Source organism: Globicephala melas, chromosome 13, assembly GCF_963455315.2.
Source record: "Globicephala melas chromosome 13, mGloMel1.2, whole genome shotgun sequence".
Classification (NCBI taxonomy): domain Eukaryota; kingdom Metazoa; phylum Chordata; class Mammalia; order Artiodactyla; family Delphinidae; genus Globicephala; species Globicephala melas.
This window is the reverse complement of record NC_083326.1, coordinates 84,394,159-84,419,573: the sequence shown is the minus strand read 5'-3', so window position 1 is coordinate 84,419,573 and position 25,415 is coordinate 84,394,159. Positions and strand designations below refer to the sequence as shown.

General features: G+C 51.0%; 1 protein-coding gene across 5 annotated transcripts in view; it reads left to right on the top strand.

The window, feature by feature from the left end:
- SCARB1 (scavenger receptor class B member 1) overlaps positions 1 to 25,415 on the top strand; it is a 79,101-nt gene that overhangs the window by 41,996 nt on the left and 11,690 nt on the right. For 4 of the 5 annotated variants that reach the window (XM_030859995.3, XM_030859999.3, XM_060310020.1 and 1 more), the window contains 8 exons: positions 462 to 619; positions 3,103 to 3,244; positions 6,573 to 6,776; positions 9,155 to 9,250; positions 11,095 to 11,210; positions 13,277 to 13,443; positions 19,691 to 19,809; positions 24,610 to 24,683. In XM_030859995.3, the coding sequence (XP_030715855.1) occupies positions 462 to 619; positions 3,103 to 3,244; positions 6,573 to 6,776; positions 9,155 to 9,250; positions 11,095 to 11,210; positions 13,277 to 13,443; positions 19,691 to 19,809; positions 24,610 to 24,683 (1,076 nt within the window). The remainder of the gene's footprint in view (positions 1 to 461; positions 620 to 3,102; positions 3,245 to 6,572; positions 6,777 to 9,154; positions 9,251 to 11,094; positions 11,211 to 13,276; positions 13,444 to 19,690; positions 19,810 to 24,609; positions 24,684 to 25,415) is intronic. The other variant, XR_009566317.2, reaches the window with a different exon arrangement.

Below are 25,415 nucleotides of genomic sequence, written 5' to 3'. Positions count from 1 at the left end.
CCAGGAAGATCCCACATGCTGCGGAGCAACTAAGCCCGTGTGCCACAACTACTGAAGCTCACGTGCCTAGAACCTGTGCTCTGCAACAAGAGAAGCCACCGCAATGAGAAGCCCGCGCACCGCAACGAACATTAGCCCCCGCTCGCCGCAACTAGAGAAAGCCCGCGCGCAGCAACAAAGAGCCAACGCAGCCAAAAATAGAATAAATAAAAAACAAAATAAATTTATAAAAAAAAAATACCACGTAAAAATAATATTACCTATTAACATTAATTATGTCAACTCCAGAGCAGCGTTCCCACCTCCTCCTGCCCCCAGAGCACCCCCCTCCAGGGAGCCCCTTCCCGGATGTGCCTGTGGAGTCTGCAGCACAGGCTGGCAGCTGTTTGGGAGCCGGGTGGGTAGGTGGGCGGGGGCCCTGGCCCTCCTCCTCACGGACCTGTTCTTCTCATCCCCCACAGAATGTGCGCATCGACCCCAGCAGCCTGTCCTTCAACATGTGGAAGGAGATCCCTGTCCCCTTCTACCTCTCTGTCTACTTTTTCGATGTCGTCAACCCCAATGAGATCCTCCAAGGCCAGAAGCCGCAGGTGCGGGAGCGCGGACCCTACGTGTACAGGTGAGGATGGAGGGGGCTGGGCTGGGACTCAGGTCATCACCCCATTTTACAGATGAGAAAACAGGCCCCTCGCAGTAGTGGGGCTTGTTCAGGGTCAATCTGCTTCTCCCAATCTGGTGCTCTATTGCTTGAGACTTGGAGAGCGACCGCCTGGCTTTGCCACTCAGCAGCTCTCTGACCGTGGGCACAGGCCTTTCCTTCCCTGTGCCTCAGTTTCCCGCTCTGTAAAATGGGGATGACAGTACGCACTGTGGGTGGTTATGAGGATTGGATAAGATGCTTAGCGGAAAGCCCAGCACAGTGCCTGGCATGTAGTAAGTGTTCAATAAACATTAGCTGTTAACATATTATTGTTACCTGAGTTCAGCTGCTCGCTGCTCAGAAGGCAAGTGTTGGGACTTCCCTGGCGGTCCAGTGGCTAAGACTCCGAGCTTCCACTGAAGGGGGCACAGTTCCCCTGGTTGGGGAATTAAGATCCTACGTGCTGTGAGGCCAAAAAGTAAAAAAAAAAAGGCAAGTGTTGGTTGAAAAGGAAAGGTTGCTTTATTCAGGAGGCCGGCAACCTGGGGAGAAGGCGGACTCATGTCCAAAAACCAGTTCCAAAGATTCTGCTTGACCATGGAAGTTTTTAAAGGGAAATCATTTGGGGAGCGAGCCAGAGCCTTCATCACCTCCCACTGTGTGCAAAACTTTCTTCTGATTGGTTGGTGGTGAGGTAACTGGGTGGTGTCCCAGGAATCTTGTGCTCGGCCTGAAGTTACCATCCTCCACCTGGGTGGGGGCCTTAGTTCCTGCAGAACAACTCCAAGATATTGTTCTCTGTATCCTTTGAGGGGGAACCAGGACCCTGCTCCAAGGCGGCACTATCGTCTCCTGACTGCTCCTCCTTTGTTTCTGTATCCCCTCCCTCCCCTGATTAGCAACTGTTTGAATCTACCCTTTGGAACTCAGGGGAGGTCAAGGAAGCTGAATGAAGCCTATTTCCTACAAACACAAAATGGGGCACATGGAAAGGATTTGTTGGGGTCCTGCTCCGTTCCATTCTGACCACTGCTGCCACAGCCTCTTCGTTTGATTGTTTTCTTTGAGAGGGTGCAGATCTCCAGTGGCTACTGGGCTCGTTGGATTGGCCCGAGCAGTTTTCCGAGAGGCAGGGAGGCCTGTCGGAATACGAGGCCCGACTTCTTGTTCTGCCTGTTGTGCCCTCAGGAAACTGTGACCCTGGCTTCGCTCACCCATGAAAGGCTTCTGTGTCAGAGCTGAGTCTGGTTTGCCAAAGTTCCTATTTATTCCTTCATTCCGTAAGCGTTTATTGAGTGCCTCCTGTGTGCCAAGCACTGTGCCAGTTCACTGTTCTTGTTTTGTTTTATTAAATATTTATTTATTTATTTGGCTGCGCTAGGTCTTAGCTGCGGCAGGCGGGCTCCTTAGTTGCGGCATGCAAACTCCTAGTTGTGGCATGCATTTGGGATCTAGTTCCCGGACCAGGGATCGAACCCAGGCCCCCTGCATTGGGGGAGCAGAGTCTTAGCCGCTGGACCCCCAGGGAAGTTCCCCCGTTCACTGTTAAAGGCAGACAAAAGCCCCTGCCTCACAGAGCTGACATTTTGATGGGGAGCGGGGAGGGAATAAACAAGTGGACAAGTAAGGTAAAACCAAGCAGCGTAAATGCTGGCGTGTTAGGAGTGAGGGGGATAGTGGGAGAGAGGAAGTCTGAGAACGGGATGGTGTCAGATGGTGAGGACCCCGGAGGCCACAGTAGGAGCTTGGTTTTATCCTGTGTGCAAAGGAGGGTGGTGGGCGAGAGGATGACGTGATCTGATTTCCCCTTTCCAAAGATTCTTCTGGATGCTCTGTGGAGAACAGTTTGCAGAACAAGGGAGAATAATGACAGCAGAGCAGCAATGAAACTTGCCGCTGATTTGTAATGTTTTCAATGCATCTGACAACCATTAACTCACTTAATCCTCACAAGTAGGGACCTAATGAAGTAGGTTTTGTTATTACTCCCATTTTATTTTATTTTATTTTTGGCCTCGCCCTGCGGCATGTGGGGTCTTAGTTCCCGACCGGGGATTGAACCCGTGTCCCCTGCAACGGAAGTGCGGAGTCTTAACCACTGGACCGGCAGGGAAGTGCCATTACTCCCATTTTATAGGTGGGAAAACTGAGGCTGGGGTAGTAAATGATGGAGACGGGATTCAAGACCCCACCCTCTGTCTTCAGAGCGCATATTCCTCACCACCATCCTCCCTGCCTACCCCGGAGGAGCAGGGAAGCCCGGGAAGAGACTGATGAGGGACAGCGGCGGCTTGGCCAGGGGGAGGGGGCGTGTTGGGATTTGGTTACAGAGGCTTTGGTGCCGTGTCCTGCAGTGGGCAGGTGGCGGGAGGACAGATGGAGGGGAGGTGGCCAAGCTTGGTGCAGACATCCGAGGGCCTCTGGCTCCCAGGCAGCTGACCTACCGGCTTCCTCGCCCACAGGGAGTTCAGACACAAGAGCAACATCACCTTCAATGACAATGACACGGTGTCCTTCCTCGAGTACCGCAGCTTCCAGTTCCAGCCTGACAAGTCCCGCGGCCTAGAGAGCGACAGTATCGTCATGCCCAACATCCTGGTCTTGGTGAGGCGCCCCTTCTGTCTCTCTGTCTGCCCCCTGCACCGGTCAGTCCCTTGAGGCACAGCCTGTGGCCCCTGCGGTGGCATTAAGCCCAGTGGGCTTCCTGGGTGCATCCTGGGCTCTGGTTTGGGGATATTGGCCAAAGTCACGGTCTTCCTCTTTTCAGTTCTGCAAATCTAAAATCTCCAAAACGAGGTACTGGCGGGGGGGCGCTGAATGGGGGTCCGTGTCGTCGTCTGTGGTGTTTAGGGGGAGGTTAAGGGCAGGGTGTCCGTTCTCTGCAGGTGAGAGTCATTGTAGTAGCTGGATTTACTGCCTGCCATGAGTGTCATGGTCCCCAAGACCACCCCCAGGTTCGCTGACTCACTAGGAGGGCTCACGGGACCCAGCAGATGTGGTCCTGCCCTTGGCTGGTTTGGTAGAGTGGAAGGAGACAGAACAGAATCCGCAGAGGGAAGGGGCACGTGGGGTGGAGACCAGACACAGGCTTCCAGAGCCCTGCCCCAGGGGAGTCACACAGCGGACGCTTCGTTCCTTCAGCGGTGACTTGTGACAATACAGGTGGGTGTCCTCCACCAGGAACGCCCACTAGAGACTCAGCGTCCAGGGTGTTTATTGGGGGCTGGTCATGTAGGTCCAGTAAACCACGTTGGTACAGTCCAGGCGCAGTGAGCCCCTCTTAGTTACGGGGTGGTGAACGCCCTCCTAAAGCCAGGATCTCAGACACCAGCCAAAGGCCGGCCTGGCCAGGAGGCCTTTCTAGAGAGAGCAGTCTCAGGCCTGCTGGACGAGCATCTTGCTAACGCTGCGTGTTAGAACTTGTGCTTAAGGCTGTACACATGTTACCTTGTTTACTTGTCAGCGATCCCATGGTCGTTAGGTACCATTATTTTCTCCATTTGTAGAGGAGGAGAACTGAAGAACAGAGAGGTTAGGTGACTTACCTAAGGTCACTCAGCTAGTGAGTAGCAGATTAGGGTTTTGAACCTACGAAGTTTGGGCTGTGAGTCTGCCCTCTGTGGCACGCAGACTTCCATTCAGTCCTCTGTCCACCCAGTTGAAGGTCATCAGGCATTTGGTCTGGGCCTGGCCCAGGGCTGGGCTCAGGATCAGACGTAAAGGCACCTGGTAAGTCCGTTGGGTGGACAGAACAAAAGCTCAGAAAATGCAGCCCAAAGCCTTGCAGCTGCCCCCCTCAGAGATACACATGTTTTGGCAGTGAAGTCATTTTCTCCCACCGAGCCGGTTGGCAAAGACTGTGTGATAACGCCCAGGGCTTAGGAGCGTGTGTGGAAACGGATACTGTCGTTAGGCACGGAACTGGTATGAGCTGTTGGAAGGTAGTGATTTTCAATATAAATTGCATGTGCCTTTGACCTCAGAAATTTCATAGGTAGGAATTTGTCCTCTTGACAGAGTAACCCATGTGGGCAAAGATGTTTGTTCTCAAGGATATTTATTTCAGCAACGTTTTCAGAGCAAACATCTAGAAACAACCTAAACGTGTGTTATGTGGAGTTATGTTGTGACAATCTACCGTGGGCAGGCAGTGGACTAGTATAAAGCCAGCAAAAGGAGGCAGGGCTGCAGGGGGTGTCATGGAACAGTCTCTTAGTCATATGTAACTGGGGAAAAGCAAGGTGCAGAACACACGTGTGAGGCCCCTGCTTCAAATATTTCTAAAGGAGAACTACCTGCACGCACGTACCCACTTCCACACAAGCGCCTTTACGTGCCTAGACCAGGGTGAGCTGCTTCTGTAAAAGGCCAGATAGATATTTGAGGCTTGGACGCCTAGACGTTCTCTGTTGCAGCTGTTCAACTCCGCCAGCATAACACAAAAGCAGTCCAAGACAAAAACATAAATGAGTGGGTGTGGCTATATTCCAATGGAACTGTTTCATGGATACGGAAATGTGAGTTTCATATAATTTTCATGTTTTTCAGAGTAGTCTTCTTTTGTTTTCCTTTCAACCATTTGAAAATATAAAAAAACATTCTTAGCTCCCAGATTGTACAAACACAGGCCGTGGGCTGGCTTTGGCCCACGGGCCATAGTTTGCTGACTGCTGGTGTAGATTCTCTCTGCAGGAATACTCAAGAGCCCAGAGCAGTGGGTTACCTTGGGGGAGAAGAATAGGAAGAGGGGGGTCAGGGGTCGGAGAGGGACTTTTGCTTTGTATCCTTTTATGATTTTTAAAAACCTTCTATTTATTACCTTTAAAAAATCATGACGTAAAGGAGACCCTTGTGAGTTCCCATGGAGTCAGACCTCTATGTTTTAGGAAATGCTGGCTCTGTTCCCTTTTCTACAGGTGGAGATTAGCTTTTGGATGAGGTGCCTTTAAAACATAAACCAAGTGCCAAGACAGTATCTCCAGAGGAAAGCAAAGATTAGAAAATAAATTCACCTAAATTCTAAGCACCCAGATATTGGGTAGAAGAGGTGCTTGGGGTCTTGGAGTTTGGGAGGGCTAAGGAATTAGAGTCGAGTCTCCATGAAGATTGTTTTGGTTACAAGGTTATAGTAGAAGGTGCTCTGAATTGGCATAAGCAAAAAGGGCATATGTGGGCTCTTGTTACTGAAAGGGCAGGAGTGGTTTCAGATGTGGCTTGATGCAGAGTACAAACAAGGTTGCCCGGATCTGTGATGGTTCCATGCACTGGCCGACCTGCCCCTCAGGGTGGCTATGGCCTTGCACACCCCACGTTCAAGGACAGCCACAGGCACTCCCCCTCTCTACCCCACAGTCCCAGCCGACTGGCTCCTTGGGGCTTGTTGGCTGTGATTGGGCTACGTACACAGAGAGGAACGTTTCTTTCTTACTGTTTTTTTAAAAAATATTTATTTATTTGGCTGCATTGGGTCCTGGTTGCGGCACGTGGGATCTTTCGTTGCGGCGCGCGGGCTTCTCTCTAGTTGTGGTGTGCGGGCTCCAGAGCGCACAGGCTTAGCTGCCCCGCGGCATGTGGGATCTTAGTTCCCCAACCAGGGATCGAACCCACGTCCCCTGCTCTGGAAGGCGGATTCTTAACCACTGGACCACCAGGGAAGTCCCGAGAGGAACGTTTCTGATTGGCCAGGCCTAAGCCACATGCCTGCTAGGGGTGGAGTTAACTCGGCCTGAACTCAAGAGCACAGGTGGTCCTATTCCTGAAGGATCAGGGAATGGTTCCGGATGACCCAGACGCCCCGCGTGTCCACTGCAGGGACCCTTCTAGGCCTGAACGTTTCTCTAGATGGGCTGTGCCTGGAAGCCTGGCTTGAAGTTCAGGGAGGACAGACCAGCTGTGTCTGGCCTCTAACCCGTGGTGTCCCCTGGCTCTGCAGAGTGCAGCAATGATGATGGAGAATGGGCCCATGAGCCTGAAGCTGCTCATGACCTTGGCGTTCGGCACCCTTGGCGAACGTGCCTTCATGAACCGCACTGTCAGCGAGATCATGTGGGGCTACGAGGATCCCCTCATCCACCTCGTCAATAAGTACTTCCCAAACATGTTCCCCTTCAAGGGCAAGTTCGGGTTATTTGCTGAGGTAAGTGTGGCCCAGTGAGACATTCAGGGCCTCTGTCTTGTCCTCCACTGACACAGCCTGGGAACCGGTTACCAGCTCGCTTTTGGAGCTGGTTGGGGGCCCAGGAGCTGTGGGTTGTAAATTACAGAAAACTCTAACTCAAACCGGCTTAAGCGAAATAGAGAATTCATTGGCTTATATAATTGAAAACTCTAGGGGTGGTTTCAGATGCAGCTTGATCCAGGCGCAAATGATGTGACTGTTGCTGAAAGAAAGGGGCGTGGCTGCTGGGGAGGGAGGCGGGTCACAAATGTCAACTACAGCCTTGCTCTGAGTTGCCTGCTTTTTCTTAACCTTGACCCCTGCTGACCTAGTAGGGTCAGTGATTGGGATCCTGAATCATGATCTGATGTAGAGGCAGATCCCTGACCTTGGCTCCCTCAACCACAAGTTGTAACCAGTCCTCTGAGTTGCTCCAGCTTCAGCCTCCTTTTGGGGCTCCGCTGATCTGGTGTTGGGGGCAGTGGGAGGGAGGAATCGTGATTCTGTTCTGGGCGCATGGTAGCTGCTCAGTACATTTTTGACTAGGATGACAGGTTCTGGGTGTGTGGGTAAGTTGGCAAGTTTAAGGTAAGTGACATGATTCTTGCCAAAGCAAACTGTAAACTTGTAAACAAATGAAAGTTATTACCAACTGAGTAGCATGTTAAAACTTATTTTTGAGTATGTATAGTGGAAATCCCAAAATAACAGTCCAGCAGTGACTGTTCAGTGTTCCTGTGGTGGTTTCACACTCTTCAGGGATCTAGAATTCTTCTACTCCTCTGCTCTGCCCTCCTGAGGGTGTGGTTTCCATACTCAAGATTACCACATGGTCCAAGATGGCTGCTAGAGCACCAGCTATCACATCCACATTCTAGGCAACAGCAGGAAGTATGAAGTGGTGGGAGTTTTAGGGGCAGTCAGGGGAGTTGAGGACAAAACAGCATGTCCCAGCTGTTTCCCTCTTTAGGAGGGAGAAAACCAATTTCCACTTGCTTTCCATTGCCCAGAACTTAGTCATGTGGCCACACTCAGCTGCAAGGCAATCTGGAAAATGTTACCTTTTAGCTAGTGTGTTGATGCCCTGAGTAAGGTTCGGGTTTTGTTAGGAAGGAGAAAGGGGAGAATGGACTTCGGGTAGTGACTAGCAGTCTCTGACACACTTTGTCTATTATAACTATTGTGTTAGTATCCTTTTGGGTGAGCATTTATTAATAATAATAACAACAACAACAATAGTAATAATAAAGCATTTTGAGTTCTTATTATCTCTCAGACACTGTGCTCAGCAGTTTTTACACATTAGCTCTTTTAGTATTCTCAGTACCTCTTTGTAGAGTCTCCTGTTACTGTCCCCTTATATTGGCTAAAGTTTGGGTTCATGAAGCTCTAAATGGACGGATGACAGAATACACAGATATTAGGAAGCCAGAGCAGGCTTTGAACTTGGGCCCTGCTGGCTTAACCAGTCAGTAACCGATGTAGCTATTCGGCCACTCAACACCCCCTACTGAGTTCCTAACGGGTGCTACACTGTACATTGTATGGCGTCCTCGGAAGGGTGCTTTCTAGATTCGACCCAGCAGCCACTCATTTCTTTGTACGCTTTGCATGTTTTCGCTCTGAATTAGAAATCTTTTTCTAAGAAATACCCTCAGAGTGCCAAAGCCTGTGCTTCCTGCCTAGAAAGTACTTGATAAACATCAGGTCCTGTGTGCCTGTATGCTTCAGGATATGCCAGGTTTAGCAGCCCCCAGATCTCAGTGGCTTAAAACAACAAAAGTTTATCTCTTGCTTATATGCCATGTCCAGTGCGGGTGGCCAGTGGGCCTCTGCTCTTTGTTGTCACTCAGGGACCCAGGCTGAGGGAGGCTCCAGCTGGACACACACTTCCCTGGTTTCTGTAGCAGCGACAGAAAGCACGGTGACATTGCATGCACTGGCTCTCAAAGCTCCCACCTGGAAGTGACAAACCACTTCTCTCCTCATTGATCGTTTTCACTGATCAAAGAGGTCATGTGGCCATGCTTTATTTTAATTTTGGGGGAGTAACGGGGTGGCCCTACTATTCACCTAGGAGGAGAACCAGACTCTCCTAGAGTCTGGGAGGGAAGGTGGGACTCTTTCTGGGACGGATGCTGTCATCAGGGGAGTGTCCCTCCTAGAAAGCCCCCAAGTCTTCCTCCTCTTGACCCCCACGTGCTGGGGATGCAGCGGTGAACAAGATAACGAGGCCCCTGTCCTCCGGGTGAAGAGGGAGCCGTCTGTAACTAAGCGGGCTGGCTTGACTACTGGTCCCCGGGTCCTTTGCCTCCATCCTGGGGCTTAAAGGTGTCATTCTCTGCCGTTGTCTGCAGCTCAACAACTCTGATTCCGGGCTCTTCACCGTGTTCACGGGGGTCAAAAACTTCAGCAGGATCCATCTCGTGGACAAGTGGAACGGGGTCAGCAAGGTGAGGGCAAGAGGCGCTGGCCGTCCCGTACAGGGGCCGGGTAGGGATGGCAGGGGCTGCCAGGGCAGGCCACCCAGTGCACCTTCTTCCTCTTCAAACAGGGGTTTGGGATTGACATGTACACACTGCTATATATAAAATAGATAACCAACAAAGACCTACTGTATAGCACAGGAAACGCTGCTCAATATCCTGTAATAACCTAAATGGGAAAAGAGTTTGAAAAAGAATACATACTCGTATATGTATAACTGAATCACTTTGCTGTACACCTGAAACTAACACAACATTGTTAACCAACTGTGCTCCAATTAACAAAACAAAACAAAACAAAAACACGAGGGGGTTGCATCCGCAGGGAAGATGCTCTCAGAGTTGGGGATTTTACCTATGTTTAAGGCTCAACTAGGACTTCCCTGGCGGTCCAGTGGTTAAGACTCCGGGCTTCCACTGCAAGGGGCGCGGGTTCAATCCCTGGTCGGGGAAGTTCCACATGCCGCAAGATGTGGCTAAAAAACCAAAACAAACAAAAAATCCCCAAAATCTAGCTCTTTGTTCCAGGTGTGTGTGGGGGGGCATAGACACTGATTATTTACGTGTATGCTGGGAACAGAACTGTTTCTTTGATGCCTCACTAACGAGAATGCTTCAGATATTACACTGATGATATAACCATCCACTGCAGTAAAAGATTATTGAGTAAAAAAAAAAATTACGCTAGAAACACAGGAAGACATTCGCATGAAAAAATAAAATAATAGATATAAAGTGCACTTTGTACGACTTCACACATCCAGCCCCACTCCCACCTGAGTCACAGAGGAAACCCAGAGTTATCAGCGTTGGGTATATTCTTCCTATTTGTAGCGATTTGCACGTGTGTTTTTTTTTTTCTCCTTGGAGCAAAGTGAAATCATCCTATGTGCATAGTTTTGCAACTTGCTTTTTTTACCTGGTGGCCTTTTGTTATCATGCACGAGAATGACTGTGCAGTGGTGGTGCTCACACCTTCCAAACGCTTATCTGGGTGATGGTGGCAAAGACCTGAGCGGGGGGAACAGGTTATTCCCCATCAGTGCCCAGAGAGGCAGGGTTACCATTTGCAACCATTAGTAACCGTTCCGAATGGGCGCTACTGAAATTCTCTTTGGCTTGCTTTTTCAATATAAAAATGTACAGGGACTTCCCTGGAGGGCCATTGGTTAGGACTCTGTGCTTCCACTGCAGGGGGCCTGGGTTCGATCCCTGGTCGGGGAACTAAGATCCCACAGGTGGCCCCCCCCCAAAAAAAAAAAATATATATATATATATATATATATATAAATGTACACATGCCTAAAAACCTTCTCCTAGGACAGAGGGGTAGAATGTGAGAAGTCTGTTTTCTTTCTGTGCAGGTCTCACTCCCCAGAGGCAACTACTGTTTTGAGATCTGGTAGCCACCATCATTATTTTAAATATTTTGCTTACTGGGCTACCTTCTAACCTGATCTGTTCTCAGGAAGTGTCCTTCCTCTCTGAGAGGTGAGGAGGTCAGTGTCCCCTGCTCACTGTGCTCCTTGGAGATGTGAGTGATGGGTCCATTTTACAGATGAAGTAACTGAGTCCCCAGCAAAGCTGCACATTCAGGGATCCATGGTTAGGGAGTGGGGAGCTGCAGTCGACAGTGTCTCTGGCTGTCTACACAGCCTGCTCACCTTGCACCAGGCTGTCTCTCCGAGGGGACAGGCTTCTGTCAAGTGGGTAGTGGCATCCCCCAGGGCACATGGCCCGTGAAGTCACAGCTCCAAGTCAGGTAGGAAATGCCCGAGAGCATTTCTTTACGAGGCCTTGCGTCCCCACAGGTCAACTTCTGGCATTCCGATCAGTGCAACATGATTAATGGGACTTCCGGGCAGATATGGGCGCCGTTTATGACTCCTGAATCCTCGCTGGAATTCTACAGCCCCGAGGCCTGCCGGTAATTGCCCCGACGTGGGACATTCTGGGCCTCCTGGGAAATCTGCCTTGTGGCTGCTCAGAGCGGAATCAAGCGGCTTGTGGTGTGAATTGCAAAGCGCTCGTCTCTCTGTGTGTCCGGCGGCCTTTGGCGCCATCTTGAATTCTCTTTGGTTGCCCATGAAGGGCAGACGCCAATCGCTGGTGCTTTTGCAAGGCCCAGACAGAGGCTGCTGGCGGTTGTTGGAGCTCGGTCGTGGTGGGCAGGAAATGGGCAGGACTGCCGGGGACCGTGCCATAAGGCAAGCGATGGGCCCCCTGTGCTGTTTGCTCGGCTGCCCTAATTTCCCATTGGGTGCTGTGACATCTGGGTGCCTCTCCTGCAGCCCCTCCAGTCTCCAGAGTAGCAGCCTCGGAGGTCAGCTTGGGGCTGAACAATGGCGGTGGCCCCGGCCGAGGGGTGAGAAGAGACAGTGGCTCCTAGAGCTCTTCTCTGGGTGCTGTCCTGTCCTCGGCTTCTCTGTTCAGGCCACTCTGGAAAAACCCTTTGCTTGGGATCTCACTGATGTGAACTCTGACCCACCTGCCTCCCCAGCAAACCCTGATGGAGCCCTGTCTTTGCGAGACACTGGGGTCCCCACAGAGACAAATGGTTCCCTGGGAGTCATGTCCTGGCGGGGGACTCAGGCCCACGCACCCCAGGGGAGCGTCAGAGAGCGGAGGCGCTTTTGCTGTGTGTGTGTTCACTTCTTAAAATTAGGAATTTCAACCTAGAGGAAAGTTGCGAGAACGTGCAACTTCCTCCGCATCGCCTTCCCCAAGTTCCCAGTGGTTTCTCTTTGGCCCCTTCTGCTTTATCCTCATCCCACACTTCTCTCTTTCTCTCTCTCTCCTTCTGTATATTTTTCCTGGACCCTTTGAGAGTACCTTGGACGCCTAAATACTTCAGTGGGTGTTTTCTAAAAATGACATTTTCTTACATAACCCCATCATGTCACCAAAATGAGGAAATTCAGCATTGACATGATACTATTGTCTAAGCCAGCACTCTCCAATAAAAATATAATTCAAGTCCCATCTGCAGTTTAAAACTTTCTAGTGGCCGCATTAAAGAAGAGTAGCGAGAAATAGGTGAAATTAATTTTAATGATGTTTTGTTGGACCCAGGAGATCCAAAATGGTATCATTTCACAATGTGTAAACAGATGTAAAATATTGAAGAGCTGTTTTCCATTGTTTGGGGGTATCAAGTCGTAGAAATGTGGAGTGCATTTGACACGTAGAGCTGCATCCTGACTTGGACAGGCCCTGTTTCAAGGGCTCTAAGGCCACGTGTGCTGAGTGGCCCCCGTGGACAGCACAGGTGGAGCGGTTCTGATCCACAGCCCATGTTCGAGGTTAGACGTGCCTTTGAGAAATCGACAGGGTGAGCAGAAGAGGGAATAGGGTGTCGGCCACGTTGCTGCTGCCTACGGAGCTGACAGCCGCACCGTGACCTGAGTGAAGAACTGAGGTCTGATGTGGGGATGAGGGAGGAACGTTCCAGGCACCGCACCGTGACCTGAGTGAAGAACTGAGGTCTGATGTGGGGATGAGGGAGGAACGTTCCAGGCACCGCACCGTGACCTGAGTGAAGAACTGAGGTCTGATGTGGGGATGAGGGAGGAACGTTCCAGGCAGCAGGAGTAGCAGATACAAAGGGCCTGGGGCAGGATGGAGCATGTGGGAGGAATACCACCTGTGGGGTGCAGTACGGGTAGGCAGGGGCTGGACCCTCTACAAGCTTGTGGGCCATGGTGAGGACATTAGATCTTATTCTAGATTAGACTGGAAGCAATTGCAGTTGTAAGTGGGGTCGCGATATATTCTGTCCTTGTTTTAAAGCTCCGTCTGCTTGCGGAGAATGGATTGGCGTAGGCGGGGGAGGCAGGGAGACCCATAAGGGAGGTCATTGCAATTCGCCGGGCGAGAGACGGCGGCTGCTGGGACCCGGGGGGTGGCCGTGCCCGTGGGGCGTGGCTCAACTCGGGCCACCCACTTCCAGCCACCTCATTCTGGGGTGTCATCCTCCATCGTTTGTCCCCGCAGGTCCATGAAGCTCATCTACAAGGAGCAGGGGGTGTTCGAAGGCATCCCCACCTTTCGCTTCGTGGCTCCCAACACCTTATTTGCCAACGGGTCCGTCTACCCGCCCAATGAGGGCTTCTGCCCGTGCCGGGAGTCCGGAATTCAGAATGTCAGCACCTGCAGGTTCAGTATGTGTCATTCCCCACGGGAGGGCGGGAGGGTGTGGCCCGTGATGAGGGGCTTATCTGTCTGTTTACGCCATGGCCTCCATACTCTTGATAATCCCATTAGGCTGGAGATAAATAGGGCAGCAGAAGGATAACCAGAAAAAAAAAATACGCTTTGGGTATATCGGTTGCTGTCGTAATAAATTCCCACAAACCTGGTGGCCTAGAACAGCACAAGTTTATGATCTTAAGCAGCTCCGTAGTTTAGGGGTCGGACACAGGCCTCTCCAGGCTAAGATCCAGGTGTCAGCGGGCTGCGTTCCTTTCTGGAGGTTGACGGGGACTCTCCGTTTCTCTTGCCTTTCCCAGCTTCTAGAAGCCCCTAGAATCCCTTGCTCAGGTTTCCCTTCCTCTGTCTGCAAAACCAGCAACATCACAAGTCTTTGATCCCACTCCTGTGGTCACATCTCTTTTTCTGAAGCTCTTCTGCTTCCCTTGTCCAGTTTTAAGCGCCCTGGAGACTATATCAGGCCCACCTGGATAATCTAGGCCACTGCTCTCTATTTTTAGCGGATTAGCAGCCTTCATTCCTCCTGCGACCTAATTCCCTTTGTCGTGTAACCTAACTTATTCACAGGTCCCGGGGATGAGGGTGCGGACATCTTTGGGAAGGGCATCGTTCTGCCTCCCAGGTCGTGATAGGTGGCTTGAGAGGCAGGCTTCATGGGGAGGACCTTCCACCCCACCTGGGGAGGGAAGGAAGCTGGCAGCACCTGATGGTTCCGTGAACTCTTGTTCTGCAGTTGTGGGCTTGGATGCGGCCCCTGGCGCTGGCACACTGTCCTCTGACATCGTCAGTGTTTTCCAGCTGTGTGCCAGTCCCCGAGACGGCCCCGCCTCACATGCTCAATTTGGACACTTGGGTGTCAGCTCGATTTCCCTCTCCCAACCCTCATCCAGGTCGCCAGCAAGCCCTGTGCGCCCTGCCTGCGTCCTTGCTTGCTCCCGCCCCCCGCCTCGCGGTCCAGGCCCTTAGCTGGCCCTCCTCTTGCACTGTGGCCGCCCCGCGCACCATCCGTTTCGCAGACTGTCCAGTGCGGTCACCGCTGGCCTCGCGTGGTTATTTAAATTGAAATCGGGGACTGCCCTGGCGGGCCAGTGGTTAAGACTGCGCTTCCACCGCAGGGAGCACAGGTTCAATCCCTGGTCGGGGAACTAAGATCCTGCAGGCTGCATGGCGCGGCACCACCCCCCCCCAAAAAAAAAAGGTAAATTGAAATTGGTTTGAATGAAATCAAATTAAAAAGGCAGTGCATTCCTTGCACCGGCCACATTTCAAATGATTCCCACCCACACGTGCCTAGAGACTGCCCTGTGGGACGTACAGTGAAAAAAGAGAACATTTTCATCATCGTAGAAAGTTCTGTTGGACACTGTTCCAGCAAGCAGCCCAGGGGACCTTTCAAAATCTCGGATTGCCACCCAATCCTTGGCTTGAAATGTCTACCAGCGCCCCGTGCGTGTAGAGCAAAATCCCTACAGAGGCCCCAGTGCCGTCAGGATCTGGCCTCTGGCAGTCTCTCTAATGTCATTTCTTCCCGTACTTTCCCCACTGATGTTCTTCAGCCCCGCCCCTTCTCCCTGTTTCTAGGATGTAGCTCGTTTGGTCCTGCCTCAGGGCCTTTGCATCCGCTGTTCCCTAGGCTGCTGTAGATCTGTGTGAATCATTCCCTTACCTGCTTCTGGTCTGTTCAAATGCCACCTCCTCCAGGAGGCCTGCTCTCTGATTTCCATCCTGAAATTGCCCCCCTGCCCCGCCTCCCAGCTGCTCCTGTCGTTTCACCCTTGATTGTCCCCGAAATCACTGAGTGTGTCTTTTATTTCACTTATTGTCTGTCTCCTGTATTGGTTTGCAAATACTCCACGCAGGACTCTGTCCTTAGCTTCTAGAATTGGGCCCAGTATGTAGTGGGTGCTCACACAGTACGGGAGCGTATGGACGTGTGGGTGTACCTTGCACCGAGGGAATTGAGGCTCGAGGCTAGGGTGTGACGCCCTAGCTGGTAGGACAAGAAGCCACGCCTTATCTTCCGGGGTCTCGCCTTCTGCGGCCCGTTTGGTTGGAACCACATTTCCAGCTGGAGATGGGAATTTGGGAGGCGTAGTTTGCTGCAGGGTTGGGAGGAAGGACTGCCATCAGGTTGGATGGTTTCCCCAAGTTCAGGCAGTGAGGTGCTCCGTGCGTGAAGGGTTTGGAGCTGGGGCCTGGAAGTGCCCACCTCTGTCGTGGCCTCTTCTGGCCCACCTGCCCTTGTTCCCTGTTCGCTTCATTCTTTCTTCACTGGTGTTTACAGGAACTTCTGCTTGTAGGTGGGCTGACAGTGCAGACACCTGGTGGGCTGTGTGCTACACGATTGCCGTGGTAAGTGGCAGGTGCTACACCAGCCTGATTAGGCCTAAAAGGGTACTTCTCGGTTTACCTTTGCATTAGGCATAGCTCTAGAGCTCAGCTGTTGTCCGAAGCCGCCTTTCGCCATGTGCTAGCTCAGTTTTCCTCCAGACCGCTTTGTTGCGAGGCAGGCTCTCCCCTCCAGCCTCCAGGCTCACCTCCTCCCAGCTCTGGGTCCTGCAGAAACGGGACAACTGGCTCCTCTTCACTCCAGCAAAAGTTCTAGAGTTTGCTCTGATTGGGCTGGCTTGCATCACACGACCAGCTGTGAACCAGTAAGTGTCCAAGGGTGGCCTCTGCTGATTGGCCAGGCTGTGTCACATGCTCAGCCCCTGGCTCCAGTGGGTGGGGCCAGCACCCACGTGACAGGCGGCTGAAAATAGGGGAGGGGCTTTCTCGGGGTATAGGTTCCAGGAGAAAGAGTGGGTGCTGGACAGGCAGAAACTACATATCCGTCCACTGCCAAGGGCTAGGGATGAACATCGCGCGGCCTCATCTTAGCACACATGCCTAGAGAACTTCAGAAGTGCGAGGGAATTATGTACGTATTATGCAAATAAAAATTTTTCTTTTACGTTGAAATAGACGTATATACAGGGAGAGGCCCAACTGACACGTGCACTTTGAGATTCCACCAAGTAATGGGGAAAGAGGACAGGAGTGACCTCCCCCTCCGTCACTGGCCTGACTGCTGGCAGCACAGCTTTGCTTGCCTTTGGTGCTTATGTGAGCGGAATCCTAAAGCATATATTCCTTTTTCTCTACTTATGTCCTCTTTCGCCCACTTTTGCATTGGTGAGGTCCGTCCCCGCAGTCGTGGGTGCCCTCTTCCTTGCTATATAGTATTCCACGGTGGGACCACACCTCCATTTCCTCACCTCTTTTGCTGTTCATGGGCATCCGACGAGGTTCTGCTGTGGACAGTTACCCCAGCGCTGCTAAGAACGTTCTCTCATACATGTCTTCGGGTGCACCTGTGTCTGTATTTCTGTGGCATTTCATCTGAAGATAAGAAATACCCACACATTTCCCTTGCTGGGCCTTGAGGAGTTCTCGGACCCAGAGAACTCTTCCTCCTCCAACCTCTGTGCTGTGTAGGGTCCTGAGGCTTGCTCAGTGGAGGCCCTTAATCTGTGGTGATCCCGGGCCATTAGGTCTGCTTAGATGCGCCATAAAGCTATAAATGAATTACCATTTATTACTTGGGTGTTGTCTCTCAGTCTGTTTGGAAATAAAATAGAAAGAAACACGTACATGCATGCATGCTATTAAAAAACCAAGCAAGTTGGCCTTCCCTGGTGTCGCAGTGGTTGAAAATCTGCCTGCCGATGCAGGGGACACGGGTTCGAGCCCTGGTCTGGGAGGATCCCACATGCCACGGAGCAACTAGGCCCGTGAGCCACGGCCGCTGAGCCTGCGCGTCTGGAGCCTGTGCTCCGCAACAAGAGAGGCCGCGACAGTGAGAGGCCCGCGCTCGCCGCAACTAGAGAAAGCCCTCGCACAGAAACGAAGACCCAACACAGCCAAAAATAATAATAATTAATAAAAAAACAACCAAGCAAGCTGAAGCAAGGGAAGGTGACGGCAAGTCGGTCCAGCCCGTGTCAGTCTCCCCCCAACCCTGCCACCCTGGCCTTGGAGGCAGGATGGAGCTTGTTTGAGATGCGCCGCCTGCAAGGGCCTGGCTCGGTGACTGCTTCCCTTACCGAGGGAGGGGGGCGGTCCTTGTGTTTGCTCTGTTGATCTCCTTTCACAGTGAGAGGGGAGAATGGGAAACAGGGTTTTCCAAATTGTGAAACATTGTCCCTGGTGGTGCCCAAGACTTCAAAGGTCCAAAGACGTAGCTTTATATAACACTGACTTACGTGGTGAGAGAGGTCTTCTGCTTTCCATTCTCTCTCTGTCCTGATCACTTCCAGAAGAAAGTACCTGTCTAACACTCGTCTGTCTTTCTTTTTGACAGAGAAAGAGAAAGTCTCAGGGTCTAAGTCTCACGTAGGTAACAGTCTCTAGTTAGAATCTGCAACATTCATTCATCCGCATTGTATTTATTCCTATATTTATTTTCTGATTCTGGCAAGTGTTTGCCAGTTATGCCTCAGATAGCAAGCTCGTCCTTGAAAATATAGCTGTTTATGTAGAGCAATAGCAGTTGCTTCAGAGAAGCACATTGTGTAACAGGGCAGGGGGTAGCTGAATATGGCAACACATCAAAGAGGTACTAGGATGAATAAATTAATGTTGAGAAGCATTAAGGCAATGAATGTAAAAGGACTCTGGGAAAAATGAAGTCAGACAGCGGTTAAATCTCAGCTTTTATTCCAAACCAATGCTTGGCTTTGCTAAGAAAAGCAGAAAGAATCTAGACATTGGAGGTTGCCAGACACACAGAAACAGGAATGCGGGTCACCTGGCTGGCAGCAGACGGGCTGCTGGTTTTAGGGAAGAAGACCTTGTGAGTTTTGTTTGTTTTTTCTTTCTTTTTTTCCGTATCGAGGTGAAGTTCACTAATCCGCAATTAGCCTTTTTTTTTTTTTTTTTGCGGTACGCGGGCCTCTCACTGCCGTGGCCTCTCCCGCTGCGGAGCACAGGCTCCGGACGCGCAGGCTCAGCGGCCATGGCTCACGGGCCCAGCCGCTCCGCGGCACGCGGGATCCTCCCGGACCGGGGCACGAACCCGTGTCCCCTGCATCGGCAGGCGGACTCTCAACCACTGCGCCACCAGGGCAGCCCCGCAATTAGCCATTTTAAAGTGCACAATTCAGTGACATTTAATACATTCAAAACGTTGTGCAGCCACCACCACAATCTAGTTCCAGAACATTCTCATCAACCCAAAAGGAGACCCCGTACCCATTTACACTCACTCCCCATCTCTCTGCCCCGGCCCCTGTCACCGCCAGTCTGCGTTCTGTCTCTGATGTGCCGGTTCTTGATCCTCGTCAGTTTTGAGAGAGGCTTATTCTTTTCCCCGCTGACTTGCTGTCCATCGGGCCTGTTGTGTGTTGTCCTGAGCACACGAGCATGCATTGGCGTTTGCCTCGCTTGGTCAGTTGATGGACAGCTTCAGCCTCGGGTGTCTGGGTGTGAATTTCCCTCTCAGAGGGACCCAGGTCAGTCCCTGTTCTCACACGTTGGCGTCCCTCCCACAGACCAGCTGCTGGGAGAGAAGGAGCAAAACAGGTGTGTCTTCTCCCCTCCCGTGGACGTTAGGGAGACCTGGCTGCAGGTGTGCACACCTGAGCATCTCTGATCATTGCCGTGTCGCCTGCAGAAGACAGTCCGGGCTGCTTGGCTTGGCGGTCCAGATGCCCCTCCTCTCACCCAAGTCCGAGTCTTTCTGTCCTCAGCTGCCGTCATTCCCCTCCGGGCGCCGTCTGCTCCACATGCACCGCGCACCTTCCCACCTCCCTGCCTTGGCTTCTGCCATCCCTTCCACCTGGAACGCCATTCCCTCACCTTCTCTGTCTGGCATCTTTGAGCCGGCTTCTTCTCCTTCCTTTGATGTCTCCTGGCAGAAGCAGCAGCTCCTATGTTACCCTTCCTGTGGCACCGAGCATGTCCCCTGCTGGGTGGGTTCCGGTTCCTGGTGCCTCTTGGGCGCTTGGTAAATATTTGCAGACTGAACGGATTCTCTCTGTCTAGTTATTGTTGTTTGCATCTCGTCATCATCATGAGGGGGGTGCACTGCAGGCAGTGGCTGTGTTTCATCACCTACGCATCCCCTTGCCCAGCTCAGGGTGTGACAGGGGCAGGTCTCTGGATGTGCCAACATGCTGCCTTTGTCTGACATCCCCTCTCTGCCCCTCTGCCTTCTAGACGCACCCTTATTTCTCTCCCATCCTCACTTCTACAACGCTGACCCAGTCCTGGCAGAGGCAGTGTCTGGCCTCCACCCTAACCCAGAAGAGCATTCCTTGTTCCTGGACGTCCACCCGGTGAGCCCCTGCCTGTCAGCCTGTGGGTGGGCGCGGGGATTTCTGTTTGGTGCACACCTGGCTTTCTCCTCTCCCCACTAGGCACCAAAATGTTCCAGTGTGGGGGTGATGGGAAGCCTGGATTTCTTCGGCAGTGATAGCTTCTAGGCTATCAAGCCTTCAAATTGCCCCGACTTCATAGTGCAAGGACTTTATCTCTTTATAAGGAAATTGTCTCTATAAAAGGATTATAAGAAAGTAAATTAATTAGGAATTATCAGCCTGCAAATTAGCCAGAGGCAGCCCTCTGGCTGCGCCAGCATACCGTAAAGATCTTTAGGTGCGGACAAGAGCCTGGAACATCTTGTGGATAAACTGGGTTCTGGGGAATTTGTCCTGTGTGTTGTTTTGTCTGCGAACAGGGACCAGGAGGGTATCAGACCTGTACGTGTGGCCCTCCCGTGGGCATGTTTTTACCCAGTTGCTTCTTTTCTTAGTGCCTCCGTTCCCTGGAAATTTGCCCATTTGGACTCGGTGGCTTTTTATCATTGATTAAATAAATTCTGTGGGTTTCTGTTTCCTGAGTGGACATTTGTGGTCTCCCCCACAGGCCTTTTTGGAAGCTCTTCTACCCGGTGCTGTTCCCTGCCGTTTTCCTTGGTACTCCTCAGATTTTCTAAGCCGCTGACTCAATCCCCAGCCCCCAGCACTCCACCTTCTAGCTCTCTCTCTCTCTTTTTTTTTTTCACTAAAAATCCAGGCTGAGCCTTTCCTGGCGGTCCAGTGGTTAGGACTCCGTGCTTTCACTGCCGAGGGCACGGGTTCAATCCCTGGTCGGGGAACTAAAATCCCGCAAGCTGTGCGGCTCGGCCAAATTAAAAAAATAAACAAAATAAAATAAAATAAAATAAATAAAAATCCAGCTAGTGAAGTCAGCTATGACTGCACACACTTCACATTCACCAAATATTTATAGAATGCTCATTATGCTACAGGCATAATTCTAGATGCTTCCACCCACACCAACTCATTTAGTTTTCACAATAATCTGAGAGGTGGGCATTGCTATTCCCATTTTACAGATGGGGAAACTGTAGCCCAAATAGTTAAGTGCTACAGCTAGTAAATGGGATTCTTGGCTCCATAAGGGAAAGGTCTGTTCTGTCTTGTTAATCGCTTGGATTCTAGTAGTTACCACAGAAGTACTAGTATCTCAGTAAATATGGGTTTGATTTACTGAGATATTAGTGCTTGAGAGTGAGTAAGGGATGAGGCCGAATTCAAACATAGGTCTTCTTTGTTTTTTTTTTTTTGCGGTACGCGGGCCTCTCACTGTTGTGACCTCTCCCGTTGCGGAGCACAGGCTCCAGACGCGCAGGCTCAGCGGCCATGGCTCACGGGCCCAGCCGCTCCGCGGCAAGTGGGATCTTCCCGGACCAGGGCACGAACCCGTGTCCCCTGCATTGGCAGGCGGACTCTCAACCACTGCGCCACCAGGGAAGCCCCATATGTCTGTTTTTTAAAAAAATTAATATACTTTCATTTTTGTTTGTTTGGCCGTACCATGCGGCACATGGGATCTTAGTTCCCCGACCAGAGATCGAACCGGCACCCCCTGCAGTGGAAGTGCTGATTCTTAACCACTGGACCTCTAGGGAAGTCCTTACTTTGGTTTTTAGAATAGTTTTAGGCCTACAGAAAAACTGAGCAGAAAATACAGAGAGTTCCCAGACGTCGTTTTCCCCTGGCACGAAATTTGTCGCAGTCGATGAATGAACATTATTATTAACTATAGTCCATAGCTTACATTAGGCTTCATTAACTATAGTCCATAGCTTACATTAGGCTTCATTCTGTGTCCATCAGGTTTATGGGTTTTGACAAATGCATCGTGACCTGTATCCACCATTACAGTCTCCTGCAGAATGGTTTCGCTGCCTTAAAAATCCCGTGTGTTCCACCCACTTATCCCCCTCCTACCTTCACTCCCATCCAACCTTTGGCAGTGACTGACCTTTTACCGTCTCTGTAGTTTTGCCTTTTCCAGAACGTCATATAGTTGGAACCGCAGAGTATGTAGCCTTTTTTTAAAAATTGAAGTATAGTTGACATACAATATTATACAAGTGACAGGTGTGTAATGTAGTGATTCACAATTTTTAAAGGGTATACTCCATTGACAGTTATTTAAAATATTGGCTGTACGAACAGTTGTTTTAATGCCCACTACGTTCTGTCCTGTATTAATATGTAGTTAATTAAGTGGGTATTAATGAATTAAGTAATTTATTACTTAATTACTTAATAAATAGTAATTTATTAATAGGAATCTATTGCGTGCTCTATGTTAAATTCATCCTTTATTGTTAGTTGTGTTAAGGCTTTTCCATACTGTCTTAAACTTTTAACCAGTTTTTAAAAGGCTTTTATTATAAAGCTAACAAATGGTTTTCCACTTTCTCTTTTAGTTCATCCACTTCACTGCTTCTCTCTCTCTCTCTCTCTCTCTCTTTCTCTCTCTCTGCTGGCTTCTGGGTATTCCAGCAAGAGCAAGATCTTTTCTCTGTTGTCACTGGTGACTTGCATTGTGCTGCGTGGATTTTCTTTTTTTTTCCCCACATTGAGAGAGAAACAGTTAAGTTTGGGAGGCTGGAGAAATGCAAACAGCTGTTTTGCAGCAGCACATCAGCTGATGCAGAAGTAGACTTCTACTTCTCATTTCAGGTCAGGGGCAGACGGGGAGAGGAAGTGGCCTTGGATTTTGTTGTCGATTTGGGGAGGATGGTCATGGGGTCGATTTGCTGGTTTCTGATCTCATTAGCCCGGAAAACAGAATGCCTGCCGGAAGCGGCTTCTCTGGTGCCTTCTTTCCTGCTCCTGAAACCGGGGTGTGTGTGTGTGTGTGTGTGTGTGTGTGTGTGTGTGTGTGTGTGTGTGGTGACAGACGTGGGCTCACGGGTCCAAGTTTCTGTTCTGAGATTGCGGGGTGGTGGGGGACAGGCGGGGCTTTGCCCAAGAAGAGGGGGCTGGACAGTCAAGGAAGGAAGGAGACACATTTCCTGGAGAAGGAAGTGGCCTGAGTGGAGACCCCAGAATGTAGAGTCTAGAAAGCAGGATGTGTCGGGTCTCCAAGATCACCCCCAAGTTGGAGGATTTGCTAGGAGGACTCCCAGGACCCAGCATATGGTGGTACCCACAGCGGTGACGCATTGCAGTGAAAGACACAAGGCACAGTCAGCAAAGGGAAAGGCGCACGGGGTGAAGTCTGGGGGAACCAGGCACAGGCTCCCAGAGCCCTCTCCCAGGGCAGGGGTCACACAGGACACCCTTCATTCCCCGAGTGAGGTGTCCTCTACCAGGGACGCCCAGTAGAGACTCAGTGCCCAGGATTCTTACTGGGACTGGTCATATAGGCGCTGTCTACCTGGCACAGACCGAAATTCCGGACTCCCAAAGGAAATCAGGTGTCAGCATAAACCACAGTGCTTGTACAAACTGTCCTGGTACAGTGAGCCCTTCTTATCTGTCAGGGAGAGGTGGGAGCCCTCCTGAAATCCAGGATCGCAGACACCAGCCAGGGACAGCCTTGCTAGCAGGGCAGCCTCACCCCTGCTGGCTCTTTTGCACACGGGTGATCTCACTCCCATCCCACCGGGTTCTCAAGTTCAAACTCTCCCCCGTCCTGGGAGCATGGCCTTTGGCCAGTTGCTCTGTGCCCCTGGGGTCCCAAAGGACCTCAGGATGCCAGGCTATATTGGAAGATAATGCCCTCTCCCACTGGTGTATGTGATAACAGCACAGCATTTATAGCTCTGAGTGTGGCTGTCTTGCATCCCTTATTTTGCCCTTGCAGAAACCCTGTGAGGTGGGCAGAGTTGTCTCCACTTCCCAGATGAGAAGAGTCTCAGCTAAGAAGCAGCAGTCTGTCCTCAAACCTAGGTTCCTTTCCACTCTCATTTCCTGACATCATTCTGGAAGCACCTTCCTGGTTTTGGTCCTATATGTGTGTCACTTTTTGTGTTATTGACTTACTACTTAAAAAAAAAAAAATCTCATAAAAAAAAAATTCCTGCACAAAGGAAGCTTTCTATCATGACCTCAAATCGGAAATTAAAAATGTCTCTGAATAGGGAATTCTCTGGCTGTCCGGTGGTTAGGACTCTGCGCTTCCACAGCAGGGGGCGCGGGTTCGATCCCTGGTCGGGGAACTAAGATCCCGCAAGCTGTGCAGTGCAGCCAAAGAAAAGAAAAATCTCCAAGTAAAGAACGCAAAATATCACTGGGCTCTCTGTAAAATAGCGTCGCCTGCCCTTGGCACGAGCCTGAGGCCAGCTCTGTTGAAATGGAGGTCAGGTGGAGGTGTATTGCAGAGGCACTAGGGGCCGAGCCAGCTCCCTGCAGACTTTCTCTTTGAGACGCTGGTGGGGAGGGAATGGGGGGTGAATGGAGAAGATAGTGACTTTATTAACATGTAAATCTATTTTATTTTATTTGGAGGCTGGAGGGAGGGGCGATGACTGGGAAACGTCCTTCTGCACTGGGGGATGCATTATGCAAGAGAACAGATGGAAAGGGTTAGTTCTTTTTCCATCCAGAGCGAGGCTGGCTCACCAGAGGGGATCCCTCGAGGTCGTGGACATCAGAGCCATTTGGGGAACATGTGTTTACCCATCAGGGCTTTGAATGGGTAGCGGAAACCCCATCGGATGGGCAGTTCATTTGGGATACGTACCCTCTTGAGCGTGACCAGGGAGAGGGCCATTTGAAGGGGTCCCCAGGGCTCCAGGGAAGCCGGGCCCCTCACTGCTCTTGTCACTGCAGGTCACCGGAATCCCCATGAACTGCTCTGTGAAACTGCAGCTGAGCCTCTACATTAAGTCTGTGAAAGGCATCGGGTGAGTGGGGTCTGGGAGCCCCGGGCTGCCTTGCTGTTGAGAGATCAGGGACTCGGGACTCTGGCCATGTCCTTCGGAACCTGGCATCTGGGGAGAGAGATGGTCCTTCGGGATATGGAATCTGGTCCCTGCCCCTTGAACCCCTGAGGGGGGTCTTAGCTCTCAGCCGAGCCCAAACTGCATCCTGACATCCCTGCCCTGTACTCTCTTGACATTTGTCCCCCAAATTAGCCAGACTCTTCCATCCAAGCTGTCTCCCATTCGACAGAGTAGCAAAAATTAAATCCTGCCAAAACCAAGTGTCTGTAAGTGGAAACTTAGCAAACAGTCTTCTGAAGTGAGACCGTTCACTTGATGGGAGGAATTCTTTAAGCACTGGGTTTCTTTTTCTTTTTTTGGAGTTGGTTTTCAGTAACCGCTTTATCAAGATTTAATTCACACAGCATAAAACTCACCCTTTAAAAGTGCACAATTCGGTGATTTGTAGGACATTCACGGAGCTGGGCAGCGTCACCCCAATCAATTTTGAAACATTTCCATCCACCCCCTCAAAAGAAACCCCACGCCCTTTAGCAGTCACTGCCCATTTCCCCAGCCCCAGGCAACCCTTAATTTACTTTCTGTTCCTGTGGACTTACCTATTCTGGCCATATCATGTGAATAGAATTATATAATATGTGTCTGGCTTTTTTCACTTAACATGATGTTTTCAAGGTTCATCCACGTTGTGGC